The 26,420-nt window shown below is 39.2% G+C and overlaps 2 protein-coding genes across 3 annotated transcripts in view; one reads left to right on the forward strand and one right to left on the reverse strand.

The window, feature by feature from the left end:
• LOC110504367 (rho-related GTP-binding protein RhoG) overlaps positions 1 to 26,420 on the forward strand; it is a 666,992-nt gene that overhangs the window by 306,146 nt on the left and 334,426 nt on the right. The gene's annotated exons all lie outside the window — the stretch shown is intronic.
• LOC110504574 (regulator of cell cycle RGCC) lies at positions 14,724 to 24,913 on the reverse strand. Its single transcript, XM_036970273.2, has 5 exons — positions 24,717 to 24,913; positions 24,257 to 24,442; positions 23,239 to 23,319; positions 22,167 to 22,229; positions 14,724 to 15,402 (listed from the first exon to the last, which is right to left on the reverse strand). The coding sequence occupies exons 1-5, from the start codon at positions 24,736 to 24,738 to the stop codon at positions 15,395 to 15,397; spliced, it is 360 nt and encodes a 119-aa protein (XP_036826168.1). The 5' UTR covers positions 24,739 to 24,913; the 3' UTR covers positions 14,724 to 15,394.

Consider the following 26,420-nt stretch of genomic DNA (forward strand, 5'->3'; position numbering starts at 1 on the left):
TTAATAGACCAATAAGACAGTTCCAAACCTCTGGTGACATCCCCAGGTGGTAAATGAGTTAATAGACCAATAAGAGAGTTCCAAACCTCTGGTGACATCCCCAGGCAGTAAATGAGTTAATAGACAAATAAGACAGTTCCAAACCTCTGGTGACATCCCCAAGCAGTAAATGAGTTAATAGACCAATAAGAAAGAGAGTTCCAAACCTCTGGTGACATCCCCAGGCAGTAAATGAGTTAATAGACCAATAACAAAGAGAGCTCCAAACCTCTGGTGACATCCCCAGGCAGTAAATTAGTTAATAGACCAATAAGACAGTTCCAAACCTCTGGTAACATCCCCAAGCAGTAAATGAGTTAATAGACCAATAAGAAAGAGAGTTCCAAACTTCTGGTGACATCCCCAGGCAGTAAATGAGTTAATAGACCAATAAGAGAGTTCCAAACCTCTGGTGACATCCCAAGGCAGTAAATGAGTTAATAGACCAATAAGAAAGAGAGTTCCAAACCTCTGGTGACATCCCCAGGCAGTAAATGAGTTAATAGACCAATAAGAGAGTTCCAAACCTCTGGTGACATCCACAGGCAGTAAATGAGTTAATATACCAATAAGAGAGTTCCAAACCTCTGGTGACATCCCCAGGCAGTAAATGAGTTAATAGACCAATAAGAGAGTTCCAAACCTCTGGTGACATCCCCAGGCAGTAAATGAGTTAATAGACCAATAAGAGAGTTCCAAACCTCTGGTGACATCCCCAGGCAGTAAATGAGTTAATAGACCAATAAGAGAGTTCCAAACCTCTGGTGACATCCCCAGGCAGTAAATGAGTTAATAGACCAATAAGAGAGTTCCAAACCTCTGGTGACATCCCCAGGTGGTAAATGAGTTAATAGACCAATAAGAGAGTTCCAAACCTCTGGTGACATCCCCAGGCAGTAAATGAGTTAATAGACCAATAAGAAAGAGAGCTCCAAACCTCTGGTGACATCCCCAGGCAGTAAATGAGTTAATAGACCAATAAGACAGTTCCAAACCTCTGGTAACATCCCCAGGTGGTAAATGAGTTAATAGACCAATAAGAAAGAGAGTTCCAAACCTCTGGTGACATCCCCAGGCAGTAAATGAGTTAATAGACCAATAAGAGAGTTCCAAACCTCTGGTGACATCCCCAGGCAGTAAATGAGTTAATAGACCAATAAGAGAGTTCCAAACCTCTGGTGACATCCCCAGGCAGTAAATGAGTTAATAGACCAATAAGACAGTTCCAAACCTCTGGTGACATCCCCAGGCAGTAAATGAGTTAATAGACCAATAAGAGAGTTCCAAACCTCTGGTGACATCCCCAGGCAGTAAATGAGTTAATAGACCAATAAGAGAGTTCCAAACCTCTGGTGACATCCCCAGGCAGTAAATGAGTTAATAGACCAATAAGAGACTTCCAAACCTCTGGTGACATCCCCAGGCAGTAAATGAGTTAATAGACCAATAAGAGAGTTCCAAACCTCTGGTGACATCCCCAGGCAGTAAATGAGTTAATAGACCAATAAGACAGTTCCAAACCTCTGGTGACATCCCCAGGCAGTAAATGAGTTAATAGACCAATAAGAGAGTTCCAAACCTCTGGTGACATCCCCAGGCAGTAAATGAGTTAATAGACCAATAAGAAAGAGAGTTCCAAACCTCTGGTGACATCCCCAGGCAGTAAATGAGTTAATAGACCAATAACAAAGAGAGCTCCAAACCTCTGGTGACATCCCCAGGCAGTAAATGAGTTAATAGACCAATAAGACAGTTCCAAACCTCTGGTAACATCCCCAGGTGGTAAATGAGTTAATAGACCAATAAGAAAGAGAGTTCCAAACCTCTGGTGACATCCCCAGGCAGTAAATGAGTTAATAGACCAATAAGAGAGTTCCAAACCTCTGGTGACATCCACAGGCAGTAAATGAGTTAATAGACCAATAAGAAAGAGAGTTCCAAACCTCTGGTGACATCCCCAGGCAGTAAATGAGTTAATAGACCAATAAGAGAGTTCCAAACCTCTGGTGACATCCCCAGGCAGTAAATTAGTTAATAGACCAATAAGACAGTTCCAAACCTCTGGTAACATCCCCAAGCAGTAAATGAGTTAATAGACCAATAAGAAAGAGAGTTCCAAACTTCTGGTGACATCCCCAGGCAGTAAATGAGTTAATAGACCAATAAGAGAGTTCCAAACCTCTGGTGACATCCCAACGCAGTAAATGAGTTAATAGACCAATAAGAAAGAGAGTTCCAAACCTCTGGTGACATCCCCAGGCAGTAAATGAGTTAATAGACCAATAAGAGAGTTCCAAACCTCTGGTGACATCCACAGGCAGTAAATGAGTTAATATACCAATAAGAGAGTTCCAAACCTCTGGTGACATCCCCAGGCAGTAAATGAGTTAATAGACCAATAAGAGAGTTCCAAACCTCTGGTGACATCCCCAGGCAGTAAATGAGTTAATAGACCAATAAGAGAGTTCCAAACCTCTGGTGACATCCCCAGGCAGTAAATGAGTTAATAGACCAATAAGAGAGTTCCAAACCTCTGGTGACATCCCCAGGCAGTAAATGAGTTAATAGACCAATAAGAGAGTTCCAAACCTCTGGTGACATCCCCAGGTGGTAAATGAGTTAATAGACCAATAAGAGAGTTCCAAACCTCTGGTGACATCCCCAGGCAGTAAATGAGTTAATAGACCAATAAGAAAGAGAGCTCCAAACCTCTGGTGACATCCCCAGGCAGTAAATGAGTTAATAGACCAATAAGACAGTTCCAAACCTCTGGTAACATCCCCAGGTGGTAAATGAGTTAATAGACCAATAAGAAAGAGAGTTCCAAACCTCTGGTGACATCCCCAGGCAGTAAATGAGTTAATAGACCAATAAGAGAGTTCCAAACCTCTGGTGACATCCCCAGGCAGTAAATGAGTTAATAGACCAATAAGAGAGTTCCAAACCTCTGGTGACATCCCCAGGCAGTAAATGAGTTAATAGACCAATAAGACAGTTCCAAACCTCTGGTGACATCCCCAGGCAGTAAATGAGTTAATAGACCAATAAGAGAGTTCCAAACCTCTGGTGACATCCCCAGGCAGTAAATGAGTTAATAGACCAATAAGAGAGTTCCAAACCTCTGGTGACATCCCCAGGCAGTAAATGAGTTAATAGACCAATAAGAGACTTCCAAACCTCTGGTGACATCCCCAGGCAGTAAATGAGTTAATAGACCAATAAGAGAGTTCCAAACCTCTGGTGACATCCCCAGGCAGTAAATGAGTTAATAGACCAATAAGACAGTTCCAAACCTCTGGTGACATCCCCAGGCAGTAAATGAGTTAATAGACCAATAAGAGAGTTCCAAACCTCTGGTGACATCCCCAGGCAGTAAATGAGTTAATAGACCAATAAGAAAGAGAGTTCCAAACCTCTGGTGACATCCCCAGGCAGTAAATGAGTTAATAGACCAATAACAAAGAGAGCTCCAAACCTCTGGTGACATCCCCAGGCAGTAAATGAGTTAATAGACCAATAAGACAGTTCCAAACCTCTGGTAACATCCCCAGGTGGTAAATGAGTTAATAGACCAATAAGAAAGAGAGTTCCAAACCTCTGGTGACATCCCCAGGCAGTAAATGAGTTAATAGACCAATAAGAGAGTTCCAAACCTCTGGTGACATCCACAGGCAGTAAATGAGTTAATAGACCAATAAGAAAGAGAGTTCCAAACCTCTGGTGACATCCCCAGGCAGTAAATGAGTTAATAGACCAATAAGAGAGTTCCAAACCTCTGGTGACATCCCCAGGCAGTAAATGAGTTAATAGACCAATAAGAGAGTTCCAAACCTCTGGTGACATCCCCAGGTGGTAAATGAGTTAATAGACCAATAAGAAAGAGAGTTCCAAACCTCTGGTGACATCCCCAGGCAGTAAATGAGTTAATAGACCAATAAGACAGTTCCAAACCTCTGGTGACATCCACAGGCAGTAAATGAGTTAATATACCAATAAGAGAGTTCCAAACCTCTGGTGACATCCCCAGGCAGTAAATGAGTTAATAGACCAATAAGAGAGTTCCAAACCTCTGGTGACATCCCCAGGCAGTAAATGAGTTAATAGACCAATAAGAGAGTTCCAAACCTCTGGTGACATCCCCAGGCAGTAAATGAGTTAATAGACCAATAAGAGAGTTCCAAACCTCTGGTGACATCCCCAGGCAGTAAATGAGTTAATAGACCAATAAGAGAGTTCCAAACCTCTGGTGACATCCCCAGGCAGTAAATGAGTTAATAGACCAATAAGAGAGTTCCAAACCTCTGGTAACATCCCCAGGCAGTAAATGAGTTAATAGACCAATAAGAAAGAGAGTTCCAAACCTCTGGTGACATCCCCAGGCAGTAAATGAGTTAATAGACCAATAACAAAGAGAGCTCCAAACCTCTGGTGACATCCCCAGGCAGTAAATGAGTTAATAGACCAATAAGACAGTTCCAAACCTCTGGTAACATCCCCAGGTGGTAAATTAGTTAATAGACCAATAAGAAAGAGAGTTCCAAACCTCTGGTGACATCCCCAGGCAGTAAATGAGTTAATAGACCAATAAGAGAGTTCCAAACCTCTGGTGACATCCCCAGGCAGTAAATGAGTTAATAGACCAATAAGAGAGTTCCAAACCTCTGGTGACATCCCCAGGCAGTAAATGAGTTAATAGACCAATAAGAGAGTTCCAAACCTCTGGTGACATCCCCAGGCAGTAAATGAGTTAATAGACCAATAAGAGAGTTCCAAACCTCTGGTGACATCCCCAGGCAGTAAATGAGTTAATAGACCAATAAGAGAGTTCCAAACCTCTGGTGACATCCCCAGGCAGTAAATGAGTTAATAGACCAATAAGACAGTTCCAAACCTCTGGTGACATCCCCAGGCAGTAAATGAGTTAATAGACCAATAAGAAAGAGAGTTCCAAACCTCTGGTGACATCCCCAGGCAGTAAATGAGTTAATAGACCAATAAGAGAGTTCCAAACCTCTGGTGACATCCCCAGGCAGTAAATGAGTTAATAGACCAATAAGAGAGTTCCAAACCTCTGGTGACATCCCCAGGCAGTAAATGAGTTAATAGACCAATAAGAGAGTTCCAAACCTCTGGTGACATCCCCAGGCAGTAAATGAGTTAATAGACCAATAAGACAGTTCCAAACCTCTGGTGACATCCCCAGGCAGTAAATGAGTTAATAGACCAATAAGAAAGAGAGTTCCAAACCTCTGGTGACATCCCCAGGCAGTAAATGAGTTAATAGACCAATAAGAGAGTTCCAAACCTCTGGTGACATCCCCAGGCAGTAAATGAGTTAATAGACCAATAAGAGAGTTCCAAACCTCTGGTGACATCCCCAGGCAGTAAATGAGTTAATAGACCAATAAGAGAGTTCCAAACCTCTGGTGACATCCCCAGGCAGTAAATGAGTTAATAGACCAATAAGAGAGTTCCAAACCTCTGGTAACATCCCCAGGCAGTAAATTAGTTAATAGACCAATAAGAAAGAGAGTTCCAAACCTCTATGCCAATAACAGCTAGTTTCAGACCACTCCCAGACAGTCCTAGTAAAATTCTTGCTTGAAAAATTGTTCTTTGCTAAGAAGCTATTTTTGTTTGTTTTTGACCGTTTTATTAGGTAGTTAATTGTAGTTAATTGTTACCCATAAATGAAATGATATTGAAATAAGAATGGCTGCAGTGGACCGTTCAATTGAAACGTATTCTCTATAACAGTGTGCACGCAGACGCGGACATATCAACAACGTCTGACATGTCCTGATCCTGACAGAGTTAAACAAGCAGAACTTTAGTCAATCTACTCATCCAGACAGATGGATGAACAAACACATTTCCCCTACTTCATCCATGGTTGATCTCTATGATTTTAACAAGCATGGGGCATGGGGCTCCTTGTCAGTTGTCACATTTTGAATCTGTCATAAGTCCTTCCTTGAACCTAATCCTTTTATTCCAATAATGATGTCCTAGAAATGTCCCTATAGAATTTAGAGGGAAAGTAACGTAATGTAAGGTGCCAGAGAATTTCAGAGAACATTTTTTTGGAAAGGTAGAGTATGGTGTCAACAAATTGCAAGTTGGTAGACAGCCAAGCCATTCACATTCCATTGAAATGAATATCTGGGCGAAGATTTCCAATGGTTTCCTGTCACACACAATAGGGTGAGGACTGAGACACAGAGCTCGGCAGGAAATAGCAAGACTAAATAATAGCTACCTATGGAGTTTGTGGCTTTGCATAGCATTTTATATAGAAATAGAAAGCCAAAATACTTCCTGAGTGCTCTGTGTGTGGTGTTGTGTTGACCATGGGGATTTTGAAGGGAATCTGTGTCTGTTTTTCTCTCAGAGGGGTGGATCACAGCTGCATTCTTTTAATTCATCACTTTGGACAGGTATTTTGACATTTTAAAAGGGAATATGCAAGTTCTTCTAAACTGGGTTGTGTCCCTAAACAATCAATCTTACGGTTCACTTCAATGGTGTAAAAGGAACGGTTTTAACCTTGAATGTGACATTGAGTTTGTCACCTAATTAAAACAACAGAAACGACATGTGAGGTCATCATCACATGATACTATAAAAAGACTACGTCCCGATACTTCCCTATCCTTCTACACAAATACCATCTCATATTATGACATCCCACAAGTATTATATTACTGGGGTAAAGTTCTCCTCTATCAACTCTATGTGACCCTTCAGCCCTCACCTCTCCAGGTTCCGCCTCAGAACCTGGAACTCAGCGTTCTGGAACTCCGGAGCTTTCTGGAACTCTGAAACTCACTCAGTCAGTTCTATTATGTAACTCTCTCCCAGGCAGGCCGTGTGATTCCAACTGGGGGAAACAGTCTCTCAGCATCCCAAATGGCACCCAGTTCCCTATCTAGTGCACTATTTGTAACCAGAGCCCTATGAACAAGTGATGTACTATATAGGGAATAGGATGCCAGCGTCTGATCCCCTGTGAGAGCTTTGTTAGCTGAGACCATTATGGCAGGTCTCAAGAGAACGCCACTGTTCATCTCTCATTTTAACCGATGAGTCGTTTCATGTCATTTCGACAATTCATGACACCATCATCTCAGATTGTTCTGAAATTGTTTCTGTAGTTACAAAAAGTTTGCCATTTGTTTATGTATCTTAGAGAAATTAAGCTGTTGATTGCCCCCAAATTGGCAATTTTAATTTATAGGATTCATATAATATTCAATAAATATAGCAACAATGAGTAAGACATGAGGAATCAACTTTTTTTTTGGTCAAAAGCTTTCCACGTACCCCCCACACCAATCACACCCCAACAACCAGTAAACAATATCAGTTCTCTATGTTTGACAAGTAGTATGGGGCGGTGGCTTGGAGTATTGCTTCTCCATACTATGTAATGTATTCCCTGTGAATCTAGTGATGTTTGTTTCCCCCTGTTGAAAGAAATTAGTAATTGAAGTTGCTTGCATTATTTACCATAAAGTAGTGTGAAAGTACCAGGTTTTGACCACTAGATGCCGCTATATTTTCAGGGTAGCTTCCCCAAAACTGAGTTTGATGCAAACATCAATCAAATTTAGTTCAACTGACTGTCTAATAGACTGACTCTAAACAATGTGAACCATATATAATAGGACCCTTGACTTTCACAGACAGCGAATCATCACCCACAAACAATCCTAGGAAACCAATTAGCATTAGCACCAATTACTTGATGAATGTAATACATTACGTTCACAAGATATTGAAGGTAATTTGCTGGGAGTTGATAATGATAATTACACTGCCGTCAGACAACAGAGTGATGTCACTAATGCAACGATACTATAACACAGATCACTGCAGGTGACACAGATAGTGGTAGGGAGTGGAGATGTGACTGGGTTAAAGTCATGTTGAGCTTGCACTCTCACATCCTCCCAAAACATAGCTACTTTTTACATAAAACCAATGACGGTATGTATTGTAGCCAGTGGTGATTTTAGTATGTAAATCTTGGTTGGGCAAAAAGAAAGATAAGTGAAATGCATGCCAGCAAAGCCACTATACAACACAACACTAAACAATACATTAATTGCACTATAACGGTGACAAACGGTGGCCACAAACTGTTAGGGCCTACATAAAGCTGTCCCAACAGCAGAGTCTCAACACCTTACCACTGCTACACCTGTCTATCAGCAGAGTCCCAACACCTTACCACTGCTACACCTGTCTATCAGCAGAGTCCCAACACCTTACCACTGCCACACCTGGCTATCAGCAGAGTCCCAACACCTTACCACTGCTACACCTGGCTATCAGCGGAGTCCCAACACCTTACCACTGCTACACCTGTCTATCAGCAGAGTCCCAACACCTTACCACTGCTACACCTGTCTATCAGCAGAGTCCCAACACCTTACCACTGCTACACCTGGCTATCAGCAGAGTCCCAACACCTTACCACTGCTACACCTGGCTATCAGCAGAGTCCCAACACCTTACCACTGCTACACCTGTCTATCAGCAGAGTCCCAACACCTTACCACTGCTACACCTGGCTATCAGCAGAGTCCCAACACCTTACCACTGCTACACCTGGCTATCAGCAGAGTCCCAACACCTTACCACTGCTACACCTGTCTATCAGCAGAGTCCCAACACCTTACCACTGCTACACCTGGCTATCAGCAGAGACCTTACCACTGCTACACCTGTCTATCAGCAGAGACCTTACCACTGCTACACCTGTCTATCAGCAGAGTCCCAACATCTTACCACTGCTACACCTGTCTATCAGCAGAGTCCCAACACCTTACCACTGCTACACCTGTCTATCAGCAGAGTCCCAACACCTTACCACTGCTACACCTGTCTATCAGCAGAGTCCCAACACCTTACCACTGCTACACCTGGCTATCAGCAGAGTCCCAACACCTTACCACTGCTACACCTGGCTATCAGCAGAGTCCCAACACCTTACCACTGCTACACCTGTCTATCAGCAGAGTCCCAACACCTTACCACTGCTACACCTGGCTATCAGCAGAGTCCCAACACCTTACCACTGCTACACCTGGCTATCAGCAGAGTCCCAACACCTTACCACTGCTACACCTGGCTATCAGCAGAGTCCCAACACCTTACCACTGCTACACCTGGCTATCAGCAGAGTCCCAACACCTTACCACTGCTACACCTGGCTATCAGCAGAGTCCCAACACCTTACTACTGCTACACCTGGCTATCAGCAGAGTCCCAACACCTTACCACTGCTACACCTGTCTATCAGCAGAGACCTTACCACTGCTACACCTGTCTATCAGCAGAGACCTTACCACTGCTACACCTGTCTATCAGCAGAGTCCCAACACCTTACCACTGCTACACCTGTCTATCAGCAGAGTCTCAACACCTTACCACTGCTACACCTGGCTATCAGCAGAGTCCCAACACCTTACCACTGCTACACCTGTCTATCAGCAGAGTCCCAACACCTTACCACTGCTACACCTGTCTATCAGCAGAGTCCCAACACCTTTCCACTGCTACACCTGGCTATCAGCAGAGTCCCAACACCTTACCACTGCTACACCTGTCTATCAGCAGAGTCCCAACACCTTACCACTGCTACACCTGTCTATCAGCAGAGTCCCAACACCTTACCACTGCTACACCTGGCTATCAGCAGAGTCCCAACACCTTTCCACTGCTACACCTGGCTATCAGCAGAGTCCCAACACCTTACCACTGCTACACCTGGCTATCAGCAGAGTCCCAACACCTTACCACTGCTACACCTGTCTATCAGCAGAGTCCCAACACCTTACCACTGCTACACCTGGCTATCAGCAGAGTCCCAACACCTTACCACTGCTACACCTGTCTATCAGCAGAGTCCCAACACCTTACCACTGCTACACCTGTCTATCAGCAGAGTCCCAACACCTTACCACTGCTACACCTGGCTATCAGCAGAGTCCCAACACCTTACCACTGCTACACCTGTCTATCAGCAGAGTCCCAACACCTTACCACTGCTACACCTGGCTATCAGCGGAGCCTTGTCTGGCAGCGAAACAGTTCATTCAGCCTCATTTACTGCCTTTAAAACAAAACATGGCTGATATGTGACTTTCTTAAACAAATATGGTTTCTACTGACAATGAGATGTACAAACTATGGCATAAGGGGACGACAAGCGGATAAGAGACAATCTGTATTTTCAATTAAGACATGAATATGCGAGCGACGACAGATGTAGTCAATATAATTTTTTGTTCAGCACTTTTGAAATGTACAGCGACAGAATTCAGAACATGGTCCGTTCTTATAGTGTATTACTATCGGTAGCACTGTCAAAGCTGTACAAAAAAAGTTTGAAAACAAGCACACACCGGCCACAAACGATGTGTTTACAATACCGCGTTTGGTATGTACCTGTACTGTAGGCTCAGTCATGTGCCAAATGCTCAGTCAAAGAAATATGTTGTTTTATAAAATGTAATTCCATGTTTACTTTGTCTTCTTTGGCAACCGTGGTATAAGCTCAATAAACAGGTCCTCCTCACTCTGTTCACTGTACAAATTATTAGGCTGAGGCACATGGGCTACTAACAGCTTACTACACAACATACACTTAGTATTACTTTCTTAGCTACAGTATACATATCTCTCTGGCATCCTACATAATTTATTGCTTCTTTAATTAATTAGCACAACCGTTTTCAGCTGTGCTAACATAATTGCAAAAGTGTTTTCTGATGATCAATTAGCCTTTTAAAATGATAAACTTGGATTAGCTAACACAACGAGCCATTGGAACACAGGAGTGATGGTTGCTGATAATGGGCCTCTGTACGCCTGTGTAGATATTCGATTTTTAAAAATCTGCCGTTTCCAGCTACAATAGTCATTTACAACATTAACAATGTCTACACTGTATTTCTGATCAATTTGATGTTATTTTAATGGACAAAAAAATGTGCTTTTCTTTCAAAAACCAGGACATTTCTAAGTGACACCAAACTTTTGAACAGTAATGTTTTGACCTTTATTTAACCAGGCAAGTCAGTTAAGAACAAATTCTTATTTTCAACAACGGCCTAGGGTGGGTTAACTGCCTGTTCAGGGGCAGAACAACAGATTTGTACCTTGTCAGCTCGGGGGTTTGAACTTGCAACCTTCCGGTTACTAGTCCAACGCTCTAACCACTAAGCCACCCTGCCGCCCCATATGTAGCATATGATTGTGCCGACCGTTTTAATAATCCTATTTTTCTAGCCTGTTTTTTTTTTTTTTATCTGGCCCAGCTCGCTAATGAAAAGCATTTCACCTCATATGCTCTTTGAGAAATATAATTGTCACTCAGAGGGGAATCCCTGTTGAAAATCACTAGTGACAATTTATTAGAATGCTGAAGTAATCCCTGACACAATTTTGGAATAGTGAAGTGAGAAGGGCCAAGCCACGGCCCTTTCGGTTTCAATCTGAACTTGACCACTGACTGGATTGTTTTCCTCATCATTGTGTCTCTTCCTTTTTGGACAGCTCTCACCCCCACACTACGCTGTACAGGAAACTGCCTCATTAGTCCTAAAACCCAAACTTCAATTGGAAGTTACAGACAATCCACAATGTTGATGCCAGGCCAAAAATTGTGTTCTATTCTCTCTGTGACATGTCCTAAATGACACCCTATTCCCTACATAGTGCACTACTTTTGACCAGAGCCCTATGTAGCAGTGCACAATATTGAGAATATGGCGCCATTTTGGCAGCAAACCAGGTTTGTTCTCCCTGCACAGTTGTGGCCTCAATCAGTCAGCACATCTCTTTTATCTGGTTGGAGCAGACAGGCAGCTCAGGGACAGGGACACACTCCTCTATTGGTGACTATTGTTTAAGTGTTTCTCTCTCTATTTCTCTCTCACCCCCCACTTTGCCTCACTCTGTACATTCAGTGGATCTAATGTATTCTAACATACAGCTAATGTAGCCTACTACCGAGTCATACAGCTAATGTAGCCTACTACCGAGTCATATAGCTAATGTAGCCTACTACCGAGTCATACAGCTAATGTAGCCTACTACCGAGTCATACAGCTAATGTAGCCTGCTACCGAGTCATATAGCTAATGTAGCCTACTACTGAGTCATACAGCTAATGTAGCCTACTACCGAGTCATACAGCTAATGTAGCCTACTACCGAGTCATACAGCTAATGTAGCCTACTACTGAGTCCTATAGCTAATGTAGCCTACTACCGAGTCATACAGCTAATGTAGCCTACTACCGAGCCATACAGCTAATGTAACCTACTACCGAGTCATACAGCTAATGTAGCCTACTACCGAGTCATACAGCTAATGTAACCTACTACCGAGTCATACAGCTAATGTAGCCTACTACCGAGTCATACAGCTAATGTAGCCTACTACCAAGCCATACAGCTAATGTAGCCTACTACCGAGTCATACAGCTAATGTAGCCTACTACCAAGCCATACAGCTAATGTAGCCTACTACCAAGCCATACAGCTAATGTAGCCTACTACCGAGCCATACAGCTAATGTAACCTACTACCGAGTCATACAGCTAATGTAGCCTACTACCGAGTCATACAGCTAATGTAACCTACTACCGAGTCATACAGCTAATGTAGCCTACTACCGAGTCATACAGCTAATGTAGCCTACTACCAAGCCATACAGCTAATGTAGCCTACTACCGAGTCATACAGCTAATGTAGCCTACTACCAAGCCATACAGCTAATGTAGCCTACTACCAAGCCATACAGCTAATGTAGCCTACTACCGAGCCATACAGCTAATGTAGCCTACTACCGAGTCATACAGCTAATGTTGCCTACTACCAAGTCATACAGCTAATGTAGCCTACTACCAAGTCATACAGCTAATGTAGCCTACTACCAAGCCATACAGCTAATGTAGCCTACTACCAAGTCATACAGCTAATGTAGCCTACTACCGAGTCATACAGCTAATGTAGCCTACTACCAAGTCATACAGCTAATGTAGCCTACTACCAAGTCATACATTATCTTCACAGAATGTACAGGGTTGTTTGTTAGTTCATTAAACATAACTGATTCAGCCCACAGCTTTAGTGACAGTCACATGTTAGCGATAGCATGTTAGCGATAGCATGGTATGCTACGCATCACGTCTGTAACTACATCCACCAGTTAGCAAAGACGTAAGCACTAAAGCACATCTCCTTAGGGTCTGTGGATATGTACACATCTCACTACATAAGGTAGAAACTCATTTGGGTGTCATTAGGGTGTAAATAGGGTGTCTTTAGGGTGTCATTCGGGTGTCATTGGGGTGTAAATGGGGTGTCATTAGTGTGTAAATAGGGTGTAATTTGGGAGTAATTCGGGTGTAAATAGGGTGTCCTGCGGGTGTCATTAGGGTGGCAATAGGGCGTCAATAGCGTGTCGTTTTGGTGTCATTCGGGTGTCATTAGGGTGTCAATAGGGTGCCATTTGGGTGCCCTTAGGGTGTCAATTGAGATGCATATAATAGTGAACTATCTAGGAAATAGGGTGTCAGTAGAGACAAATAGAATATAATTAAAGTCTTTAAATTACCAACTATTCAGCTTCTCAGTAGTCGCCTCTTAGAGAGAGCAGCAATAGTTATAGTCTCATCCCTGACCCTCTGATCCTCGGACAACAATGCTAAACATAGACTAAATCACTATTGTTATGCCATCACACTCTACTGACGCACTTCCCACCTTTAACTGTCTGCGAGCAGTGCCAGGGATAGATTTGTGTTTCCTGATTTTGTTTGGAGTTTCACTTCTGCCAACCAATCAGAGGAGTCGTACAGGAAGTGGAGACAACAGGAAGTGAAGAAAGGCCCAGGCAGAGACAGAGTAAGGTGAACGGAGGGTACAGGCAGTTGTAGGTGTGATACTAGCAGTAAGACTAAAAGAGAAGTAGAAGCCAGCAGTCACGCGTATTCCTCTATTTTTGTATTTATTATTTCATCTATTCAACATATTCACTCATATCTCCTCTGTGACATAGCTGATGCCCCCCCCCCCCCTCCCCCCCAAACAATGTAAAGAGCTTTGAGAAGTTGGAAAAGTGCTATATGTCATTAACCTGTTGTTTTCGACTCTCTCTACCGCACCTGCTGTCTAACTCTGAATGCTCGGCTATGAAAAGCCAACTGACATTTACTCCTGAGGTGCTGACCTGTTGCACCCTCTACAAACACTGTGATTATTATTATTTGACCATGCTGGTCATCTATGAACATTTAAACATCTTGGCCATGTTCTGTTAAAATCTCCACCCAGCACAGCCAGAAGAGGACTGGCCACCCCTCAGAGCCTGATTTCTTTCTAGGTTTCTTCCTAGGTTTCTGCCATTCTAGGGAGTTTTTCCTAGCCACCGTGCTTCTACATCAGCATTGCTTGCTGTTTGGGGATTTAGGCTGGGTTTCTGTATAGCACTTTGTGACATCGGCTGATGTAAAATGGCCTTTATGAATACATTTGATTCCTTGATTGATTGATTAATGATATCATGTGAAATTACATTTTGCTCACTTACTTTTCACTGTACATTTTCCACCCACTTGTTTTTAGATTATTCAATTGCTCTTAAATAACTTAAAAATACAGCAAAGGTTAGTTTTTTTAACTATCTTTATTCATCTGTACAAAAATCATCATCATCATCATCATCATCAGGTTAGGCAGTGGTCTGTTTGTAGTATAGACAATATAATACTGTACATCACTTTCGACTTTACAATATAAAACTCATTTTGAAGAATGACTATACACGGGGGAGGTCTAACACATTGGGTTGTGATGAGGACAACGGGTGTCACTATTATAAGGCCTTCCATCAGGAAACAGCAGGTTGGCATAGACCCTACGTTTCCCACTATAGATCTTGTGATTAGCAAGTGTTGTACTTGGATGCCATTTCACACACATCATGTTCTCCTATTGAAGAGATTCACGTTGACTATAAAACAGCATGATTTAGGTGTGAATACGTCGCCAGTCTGAGGGAAGGGATGTAGTCTACCACCTCAGGTCCAGTGGTGTTCTAGATATTGGAACATGATGCTCTTTTAATTCCTCATGTTTATCCTTCCCCCCCCCCCAAATTGGCCAAGAGAGAGCTGGCTTTCTCCGAACAGAACAGAACTGTTTTAGATCAGTGTGGTTGTGTGTTCACAGGTAGCCAGTCGTGCAGCCTCTGGTCTGTTCTCTCTTCGCTCTCCCCGTGGTCTCAGCAGCTCTCTCTCTCAGTCTCCGTCTCTCCGCATCTCTCTCCGTCTCTCCGCTCACATCTCTGTCAGACAGACACAAACAAACGCACAGTCATTAGCATGCAGCAGTCTGGTACAGATGCCGAGGACAGTTATGATTCATCGGGAACAGCACTTATCTGTGTCTGATAACACGGTGTGTATGTGTATGTGTGTGTGTGTGTGTGTGTGTGTGTGTGTGTGTGTGTGTGTGTGTGTGTGTGTGTGTGTGTGTGTGTGTGTGTGTGTGTGTGTGTGTGTGTGTGTGTGTGTGTGTGTGTGTGTGTGTGTGTGTGTGTGTGTGTGTATCTTCGTCTCTGTGTGTTCTCAAACAGCACTGCCTCTCTGCTGATAGTGGTAAGATAGTCATGTACTGTAGACTACTATCACTGGAGGGTGTGTAGATAGCCCACCTCAACCCTGCAGACATGGCATTTAGACACTAGAGGAGATCTGGGATTCAGCTGGATACTGCATTTAGACATTAGAGGAGATCTGGGATTCAGCTGGATACTGCATTTATTCACTAGAGGAGCTGGGATTGAGCTGGATACTGCATTTAGACACTAGAGGAGCTGGGATTCAGCTGGATACTGCATTTAGACACTAGAGGAGATCTGGGATTCAGCTGGATACTGCATTTAGACACTAGAGGAGCTGTGATTCAGCTGGATACTGCATTTAGACACTAGAGGAGCTGTGATTCAGCTGGATACTACAAGGATGAGACCCAGTTTGAGTTCCAAATGGCACCCTATTCCCTCATAGGGCTTTATTACCTCATAGGGCTCTGGTCAAAAGCAGTGCACTATGCGGCTTGTAGGTTACTGGCTACGAGCTGCTCTACGTGTTAGCATTTCAATGGAAAAGGAAATTGATAATATTAAAGGCCTAACTAGAAGTAAATAAATGAATAATATTAAAGACCTATAGAAAATAAACTGACCTCAGCTGGCATTGAAACACTAGACTAAAGAGATTTTTTTTACCTTCATTTAACTAGGCAAGTCAGTTAAGAACAAATTCTTATTTTCAATGACGGCACAGCGGGAACAGTGGGTTAACGGCCTTGTTCAGGGGCATAACAACAGATTTTACCTTGTCAGCTCAAGGATTTGATCTTCCAACCTTTCGGTTACTAGTCCAACACTCTAACCACTAGCCTACCTGCCACCCCACTAAAGGGATATAAAGAGATTGAAACACTAGACTAAAGAGATATAAAGAGATTGAAACACTAGACTAAAGATATATAAAGAGATTGAAACACTACACTAGAGATATATAAAGAGATTGAAACACTAGACTAAAGATATATAAAGAGATTGAAACACTAGACTAAAGAGATATAAAGAGATTGAAACACTAGACTAAATATATATATAAAGAGATTGAAACACTACACTAGAGATATATAAAGAGATTGAAACACTAGACTAAAGATATATAAAGAGATTGAAACACTAGACTAAAGATATATAAAGAGATTGAAACACTAGACTAAAGAGATATAAAGAGATTTGAAACACTAGACTAAATATATATAAAGAGATTGAAACACTACACTAGAGATATATAAAGAGATTGAAACACTAGACTAAAGATATATAAAGAGATTGAAACACTAGACTAAAGAGATATAAAGAGATTGACACACTAGACTAAAGAGATATAAAGAGATTGAAACACTAGACTAAAGATATATAAAGAGATTGAAACACTAGACTAAATATATATAAAGAGATTGAAACACTACACTAGAGATATATAAAGAGATTGAAACACTAGACTAAAGATATATAAAGAGATTGAAACACTACACTAGAGATATATAAAGAGATTGAAACACTAGACTAAAGATATATAAAGAGATTGAAACATTAGACTAAAGATATATAAAGAGATTGAAACACTAGACTAAAGAGATATAAAGAGATTTGAAACACTAGACTAAATATATATAAAGAGATTGAAACACTACACTAGAGATATATAAAGAGATTGAAACACTAGACTAAAGATATATAAAGAGATTGAAACACTAGACTAAAGATATATAAAGAGATTGAAACACTAGACTAAAGAGATATAAAGAGATTTGAAACACTAGACTAAATATATATAAAGAGATTGAAACACTACACTAGAGATATATAAAGAGATTGAAACACTATACTAAAGATATATAAAGAGATTGAAACACTAGCCAAATGAGATATAAAGAGATTGACACACTAGACTAAAGAGATATAAAGAGATTGAAACACTAGACTAAAGAGATATATAAAGAGATTGAAACACTACACTAGAGATATATAAAGAGATTAAAACACTAGACTAAAGATATATAAAGAGATTGAAACACTAGACTAAAGAGATATAAAGAGATTGACACACTAGACTAAAGAGATATAAAGAGATTGAAACACTAGACTAAAGATATATAAAGAGATTGAAACACTAGACTAGAGATATATAAAGAGATTGAAACACTACACTAAAGATATATAAAGAGATTGAAACACTACACTAGAGATACATAAAGAGATTGAAACACTAGACTAAAGAGATATAAAGAGATTGAAACACTAGACTAAATATATATAAAGAGATTGAAACACTACACTAGAGATATATAAAGAGATTGAAACACTAGACTAAAGATATATAAAGAGATTGAAACACTAGACTAAAGAGATATAAAGAGATTGAAACACTAGACTAAATATATATAAAGAGATTGAAACACTACACTAGAGATATATAAAGAGATTGAAACACTAGACTAAAGATATATAAAGAGATTGAAACACTAGACTAGAGATATATAAAGAGATTGAAACACTAGACTAAAGATATATAAAGAGATTGAAACATTAGACTAAAGAGATATAAAGAGATTGAAACACTAGACTAAAGATATATAAAGAGATTGAAACACTACACTAGAGATATATAAAGAGATTGAAACACTAGACTAAAGAGATATAAAGAGATTGAAACACTAGACTAAAGAGATATATAAAGAGATTGAAACACTACACTAGAGATATATAAAGAGATTGAAACACTAGACTAAAGATATATAAAGAGATTGAAACACTACACTAGAGATATATAAAGAGATTGAAACACTAGACTAAAGATATATAAAGAGATTGAAACATTAGACTAAAGAGATATAAAGAGATTGAAACACTAGACTAAAGATATATAAAGAGATTGAAACACTACACTAGAGATATATAAAGAGATTGAAACACTAGACTAAAGAGATATAAAGAGATTGAAACACTAGACTAAAGATATATAAAGAGATTGAAACACTAGACTAAAGATATATAAAGAGATTGAAACACTAGACTAAAGAGATATAAAGAGATTGAAACACTAGACTAAAGAGATATATAAAGAGATTGAAACACTACACTAGAGACATATAAAGAGATTGAAACACTAGACTAAAGAGATATAAAGAGATTGAAACACTAGACTAAAGATATATAAAGAGATTGAAACACTAGACTAAAGATATATAAAGAGATTGAAACACTAGACTAAAGAGATATAAAGAGATTGAAACACTAGACTAAAGATATATAAAGAGATTGAAACACTACACTAGAGATATATAAAGAGATTGAAACACTAGACTAAAGATATATAAAGAGATTGAAACACTAGACTAAAGAGATATAAAGAGATTGAAAGACTAGACTAAAGAGATATAAAGAGATTGAAACACTAGACTAAAGATATATAAAGAGATTGAAACACTAGACTAGAGATATATAAAGAGATTGAAACACTAGACTAAAGAGATATAAAGAGATTGAAACACTAGACTAAAGATATATAAATAGATTGAAACACTACACTAGAGATATATAAAGAGATTGAAACACTAGACTAAAGAGATATAAAGAGATTGAAACACTAGACTAAAGATATATAAAGAGATTGAAACACTAGACTAGAGATATTTAAAGAGATTGAAACACTAGACTAAAGATATATAAAGAGATTGAAACACTACACTAGAGATATATAAAGAGATTGAAACACTAGACTAAAGAGATATAAAGAGATTGAAACACTAGACTAAAGATATATAAAGAGATTGAAACACTACACTAGAGATATATAAAGAGATTGAAACACTAGACTAAAGATATATAAAGAGATTGAAACACTAGACTAAATATATATAAAGAGATTGAAACACTACACTAGAGCTATATAAAGAGATTGAAACACTAGACTAAAGATATATAAAGAGATTGAAACACTAGACTAAAGATATATAAAGAGATTGAAACATTAGACTAAAGAGATATAAAGAGATTGAAACACTAGACTAAAGATATATAAAGAGATTGAAACACTAGACTAGAGATATATAAAGAGATTGAAACACTAGACTAAAGATATATAAAGAGATTGAAACACTAGACTAAAGATATATAAAGAGATTGAAACACTACACTAGAGATATAAAGAGATTGAAACACTAGACTAAAGAGATATAAAGAGATTGAAACACTAGACTAAAGATATATAAAGAGATTGAAACACTACACTAGAGATATAAAGAGATTGAAACACTAGACTAAAGAGATATAAAGAGATTGAAACACTAGACTAAAGATATATAAATAGATTGAAACACTACACTAGAGATATATAAAGAGATTGAAACACTAGACTAAAGAGATATAAAGAGATTGAAACACTAGACTAAAGATATATAAAGAGATTGAAACACTAGACTAGAGATATTTAAAGAGATTGAAACACTAGACTAAAGATATATAAAGAGATTGAAACACTACACTAGAGATATATAAAGAGATTGAAACACTAGACTAAAGAGATATAAAGAGATTGAAACACTAGACTAAAGATATATAAAGAGATTGAAACACTACACTAGAGATATATAAAGAGATTGAAACACTAGACTAAAGATATATAAAGAGATTGAAACACTAGACTAAATATATATAAAGAGATTGAAACACTACACTAGAGCTATATAAAGAGATTGAAACACTAGACTAAAGATATATAAAGAGATTGAAACACTAGACTAAAGATATATAAAGAGATTGAAACATTAGACTAAAGAGATATAAAGAGATTGAAACACTAGACTAAAGATATATAAAGAGATTGAAACACTAGACTAAAGATATATAAATAGATTGAAACACTACACTAGAGATATATAAAGAGATTGAAACACTAGACTAAAGAGATATAAAGAGATTGAAACACTAGACTAAAGATATATAAAGAGATTGAAACACTAGACTAGAGATATTTAAAGAGATTGAAACACTAGACTAAAGATATATAAAGAGATTGAAACACTACACTAGAGATATATAAAGAGATTGAAACACTAGACTAAAGAGATATAAAGAGATTGAAACACTAGACTAAAGATATATAAAGAGATTGAAACACTACACTAGAGATATATAAAGAGATTGAAACACTAGACTAAAGATATATAAAGAGATTGAAACACTAGACTAAATATATATAAAGAGATTGAAACACTACACTAGAGCTATATAAAGAGATTGAAACACTAGACTAAAGATATATAAAGAGATTGAAACACTAGACTAAAGATATATAAAGAGATTGAAACATTAGACTAAAGAGATATAAAGAGATTGAAACACTAGACTAAAGATATATAAAGAGATTGAAACACTAGACTAGAGATATATAAAGAGATTGAAACACTAGACTAAAGATATATAAAGAGATTGAAACACTAGACTAAAGATATATAAAGAGATTGAAACACTACACTAGAGATATAAAGAGATTGAAACACTAGACTAAAGAGATATAAAGAGATTGAAACACTAGACTAAAGATATATAAAGAGATTGAAACACTACACTAGAGATATAAAGAGATTGAAACACTAGACTAAAGAGATATAAAGAGATTGAAACACTAGACTAAAGATATATAAATAGATTGAAACACTACACTAGAGATATATAAAGAGATTGAAACACTAGACTAAAGAGATATAAAGAGATTGAAACACTAGACTAAAGATATATAAAGAGATTGAAACACTAGACTAGAGATATTTAAAGAGATTGAAACACTAGACTAAAGATATATAAAGAGATTGAAACACTACACTAGAGATATATAAAGAGATTGAAACACTAGACTAAAGAGATATAAAGAGATTGAAACACTAGACTAAAGATATATAAAGAGATTGAAACACTACACTAGAGATATATAAAGAGATTGAAACACTAGACTAAAGATATATAAAGAGATTGAAACACTAGACTAAATATATATAAAGAGATTGAAACACTACACTAGAGCTATATAAAGAGATTGAAACACTAGACTAAAGATATATAAAGAGATTGAAACACTAGACTAAAGATATATAAAGAGATTGAAACATTAGACTAAAGAGATATAAAGAGATTGAAACACTAGACTAAAGATATATAAAGAGATTGAAACACTAGACTAGAGATATATAAAGAGATTGAAACACTAGACTAAAGATATATAAAGAGATTGAAACACTAGACTAAAGATATATAAAGAGATTGAAACACTACACTAGAGATATAAAGAGATTGAAACACTAGACTAAAGAGATATAAAGAGATTGAAACACTAGACTAAAGATATATAAAGAGATTGAAACACTACACTAGAGATATAAAGAGATTGAAACACTAGACTAAAGAGATATAAAGAGATTGTCCAGCTGTGGAGGATTTTTGTTTTGTTTTGAGATGCATACCAGCAAGTTCCCGGTCCAAACTGTCGATGAATCTCTGTAGGTCTCCTGTGTCTCCCATTCTGGCTGAAGAGAAAAGGGAGAGCATGTGAGAATGGAGAAAACCAGAGTGGTTGAATGGAACATTTCTGTGGAGAGATGCAGCAGTAGCAGCTCTATGTTCACTGGCATTTCCTCCTTTGGACCAGAGCAGGAAATGGGATCCAACTCCCAGAATTATATAAGAAGAACCTGCATCCCAAATGTCACCCTATTCCCTAGAGCCCTTAGGGCCCTGGTTAAATGTAGTGGACTATATAGGAAATAGGGTACCATTTGGAACACAATGAAGGAGTCAGGACACAACCCCTGGTTTAACCAAGATGGAAAATAAGATTCACAGACTCTTATTCAGCTGTTTTATAAAAAATCTCCTCTTAAACAGCCCATAATATAAAACTCCACTGAGCCAGTGAGGCGCCTGCAGCACACCTTAGACTGACTGACGTGGATATTCTAGTGTTATGTTTAGCTTATGTATGGCTTATGTATGCTTTATGTATTGCTATGTATGTCTAATGCATCGCTTAAGTAATGTTATGTAAGTCAAATGTATGTATCTTACGTAGTGTTATGTATGTATAATGTATGTCTTAAGTAGTGTTATGTATGTCTAATGTATGTCTTAAGTAGTGCCACGTGTGCCAGTATAATGGAGACAGACAGACTGGTGCCCCCTCAACCAGCACTCTGTGGTCTTTCAATGAACATTATTCCATCATCTACATTAGACAATGTGGCCCCCTTTCACCCAGCCACACACAGCTGCTCCTACCCTAAACCCCCGCTCCACCACCCAATGATGAGGCTCAATAGCCCTGCAGGAGACAGGCTGTAGAAGCACAGCGGCCCAGCTTTGTTGTGTAAACTCAAATCAATAGTGATCTATTGTAAATGCTCTAATTATCTGTGTGAAAGTGGTAGTGATCTGTGTATGGACTGATAGTAATGTCCTACTACAACTCCATCTGGTTAGATAGCTCCGAGCTAGTTTACATGGTGATGGGTTGAGATGTAATGGTATTGGTCTCCTTACCTTTGGGCATCACTGTTATGCCTGCAGTGTGGATCTCTTCTTCGCTGGCGTTCAAACTGTTACCCAGAAACGTCTCACTGCCTGGAGGGAGAGAGGGAGAGAGGAGAGAGAGAGAGAGAGAGAGAGAGAGAGAGAGAGAGAGAGAGAGAGAGAGAGAGAGAGAGAGAGAGAGAGAGAGAGAGAGAGAGCGAGAGAGAGAGAGAGAGAGAGAGAGAGAGAGAGAGAGAGAGAGAGAGAGAGAGGTTAGACCACAAGAACACATCCACACGTGGCACAACTAATACATATTATAAACTGAGTGGTTCAAGCCCTGAATGCTGATTGGCTGAAAGCTGTATACCACAGGTATGAGAAAACATATATTTTTACTGCTCTAATTACGTTGGTAACCAGTTTATAATAGCAATAAGGCACCTCGGGGGGTTTGTGGTATATGACTATACCAGATCTGGAGCCAAGCAGTTGTGCATAAGAAGAGCCCTGAGCCTGGTATTTGGCCATATACCACACCCTCTCAGGCCTTATTGATTAAATATAAGCCATTCGGTAGACACTTGATCCAAAGCATACCTGCATACATTTTACATATGGGTGACCCCAGGAATCAAAACCACAACCCTGGCATTTCAAACTCCAAGCTCTACCAACTGAGCTACAGCAGACCATTCTGGTAGCTAATGTTGAATATAACTTTCAGATTGAATGATGTGTTAAATAAGATAACGCAACCCTTCATCCACAGACAGTAATACAAATCCATTAGATGTCATGGAGAAAACGTGCATTAGTTGAAATAGTGTTATTTTGTGTGATTCTCTAATTTCATGTAAAGTTGATGCATGTTCGTGAACCGATGCTGTCGCCAGTAAAAAAAAAGATGTCAAGTGTGGGTTGAGGAAAGGGGCTCAACACGCGGCTACCCATAGGCATATTCTCCATCTGAGTCATCGTTTACGCACAAACCCCACGCATGTATGGGACACACGACCATAAAGGTTTAAACCTAAAGGCTACTCACTGCAGTCACTATTGTCCTCCACGCCGCTGTCACTGACCACTGAGCCGTCGTCCCCTAGCCCGGTGCGCCGTTTGGCTTCAGACAAGAGCAGCTCGTATTCGTACGGAACGCTTTGGGAAGGCTCTCTCAACTCCTCAACCACGTCAGCGAACTCCTGGAGCAGATCAGTTAGCTCCAGCTCCAAGTCTGATAGGGGATTTAGAAAATGGTTTAAATTAGAGTGGGAATAATTCAATTCATGAATTATTTTACACGTTTATTTTAATCAGCCTATTAATAATAGGACTAAAGAGATTCAAAGTTTTTCAAAATTTGCCATTAAAAACTAAATTGTATACCAAACAAAATCAATCCACATTAAATCTTCAACAGCAGGAATAAAATACAATGAACAACGCTGCAATAATCAATAGCCTAATAATAAAAATGTAAAAAAATCAATTCAACGCTCAAGACTCGCCTGAAAAGTTCTCTGTAGACATTCTGAAAAGCTGGAATTGTGCGTCTATGACTTATAGAAGACAGAAACTGTTCAAGAAGTGAAGTTTCAAGTTGATAGGTGGGGTCTTCTGTTTATAAAGCCTCCATAGACTCTACTCACAACCGGAAAAGACGCTCTCTGCAGCACCCAATCAGGTCACTGCGCGCGGCTTCTGTGGTACAGTAGTGAGTGGGCGTCTCGAAAGTAACAGTAAAGGGAGAGGGAAAATTAATGAACGGAACAGTCTCAGAAAACCCCGAGATAGATGCTTATGCAACTCCCTGAACGTCACCAGGACCTAGCTTTCGGGGCTTACGCCACAAATATTTTTGCGCTGATGCTGCAATGGTGTAAAAATAAATTGTAGTCAACTGAATGCACCACTTAGGTAATGGAACTGTGGTTTTGTGAAACTTCCAAAGCCATCCAACCATTATATGCACTTCTCAGAATGGTGCTGTGTCTCGCAAGGTCACTTAATGATTCATTAGTATTCTACATAACAAACAGAATATAATAGCATGATAATGTCAGGCTACACTTATACCAAAAACACCATGTCATTTCTTGTAACAATTTAGGATGATTGTTCTGAAATATATATATATTTTTTTGCTCTCAACATCTGATTCGTTAGGCCTGTTAGTCACCCTTACATCATCCAAGAAGATCAAAATGCCTATTCCCATGAAACTGACTGGGATCAAATGGTTGGCATGCATGCAGCACGGACGTTTCACCTGTAAAACGTGAAGAATTATCATTCATGATTGACAGTGATAATGACCTCATTTATAATAAGGTAGGCCTCATTTGGTGTTTTGGGATTTTTAAAAGGAGACAATGTTCCTTTAGCCTCTTACAGTATGTGTAGACATAGACAATCATGCAATTTGGATGTTGTATTGTATGTATATTCTAAAATTATTTTATACAATAGGCGTCATGTCGGTACCAACTTTCATTCAGAAACGATGGATTAATAGACTACCTGAAACAAACAGCACTACACCACTGGTTATAATAACTGAAAATCAATTGCCATGTGTGGTCAACTGGTGATTCCAGCACCGTTTTGATTGGGACTGCCTTGAAACAAGCATGGAAACTCCGATTTTAGTTTTCACTGAATGTCCGTTTGGATATTTGGTTAAAATTAGACTGGGAAATGTCAGCTAAATTGAGGTGAGTGCTCAGGATCATTAGTCTCGCTATATAAAGCAAGGCAGCTCTTCTCTACACGCGACTACAGTCTACTTTATGAGCTTCCCTGATGTTTTCCTGAACCTTCCAATACTTTCCTGATGCATTTCAGTCACTTAGCCTACTGATGCGAATACACATTTGTACACTTTTCCCATTGGCTATTCAAGTCATTTGACATGTGCTTTTATTGTTTAACAAGGTCATATGGTATACGACGTTTCAATAACAATATAGCTGAAACCACTACTGGTTTCATTGACAGCCTACTGAATTTATTTTCGTAATTGTAGGCTAGGCTACTTGCTGATAGATTATTTGAAGTATTATAGTAACAGTAGGCCTACCTACACAATAACCTCATATGGGGTTACTGATCACAATCGATTGAATGAATAAGAAGAAGTGTTGATTCATTTATTTGGCCTTGGAACATGGAAGAAAACATAGCGCTGCAGGAAGGGGTGCTGGAAGTGCTGT

This window comes from Oncorhynchus mykiss, chromosome 25, assembly GCF_057628025.1.
Source record: "Oncorhynchus mykiss isolate SJ-2025 chromosome 25, ASM5762802v1, whole genome shotgun sequence".
NCBI lineage: Eukaryota > Metazoa > Chordata > Actinopteri > Salmoniformes > Salmonidae > Oncorhynchus > Oncorhynchus mykiss.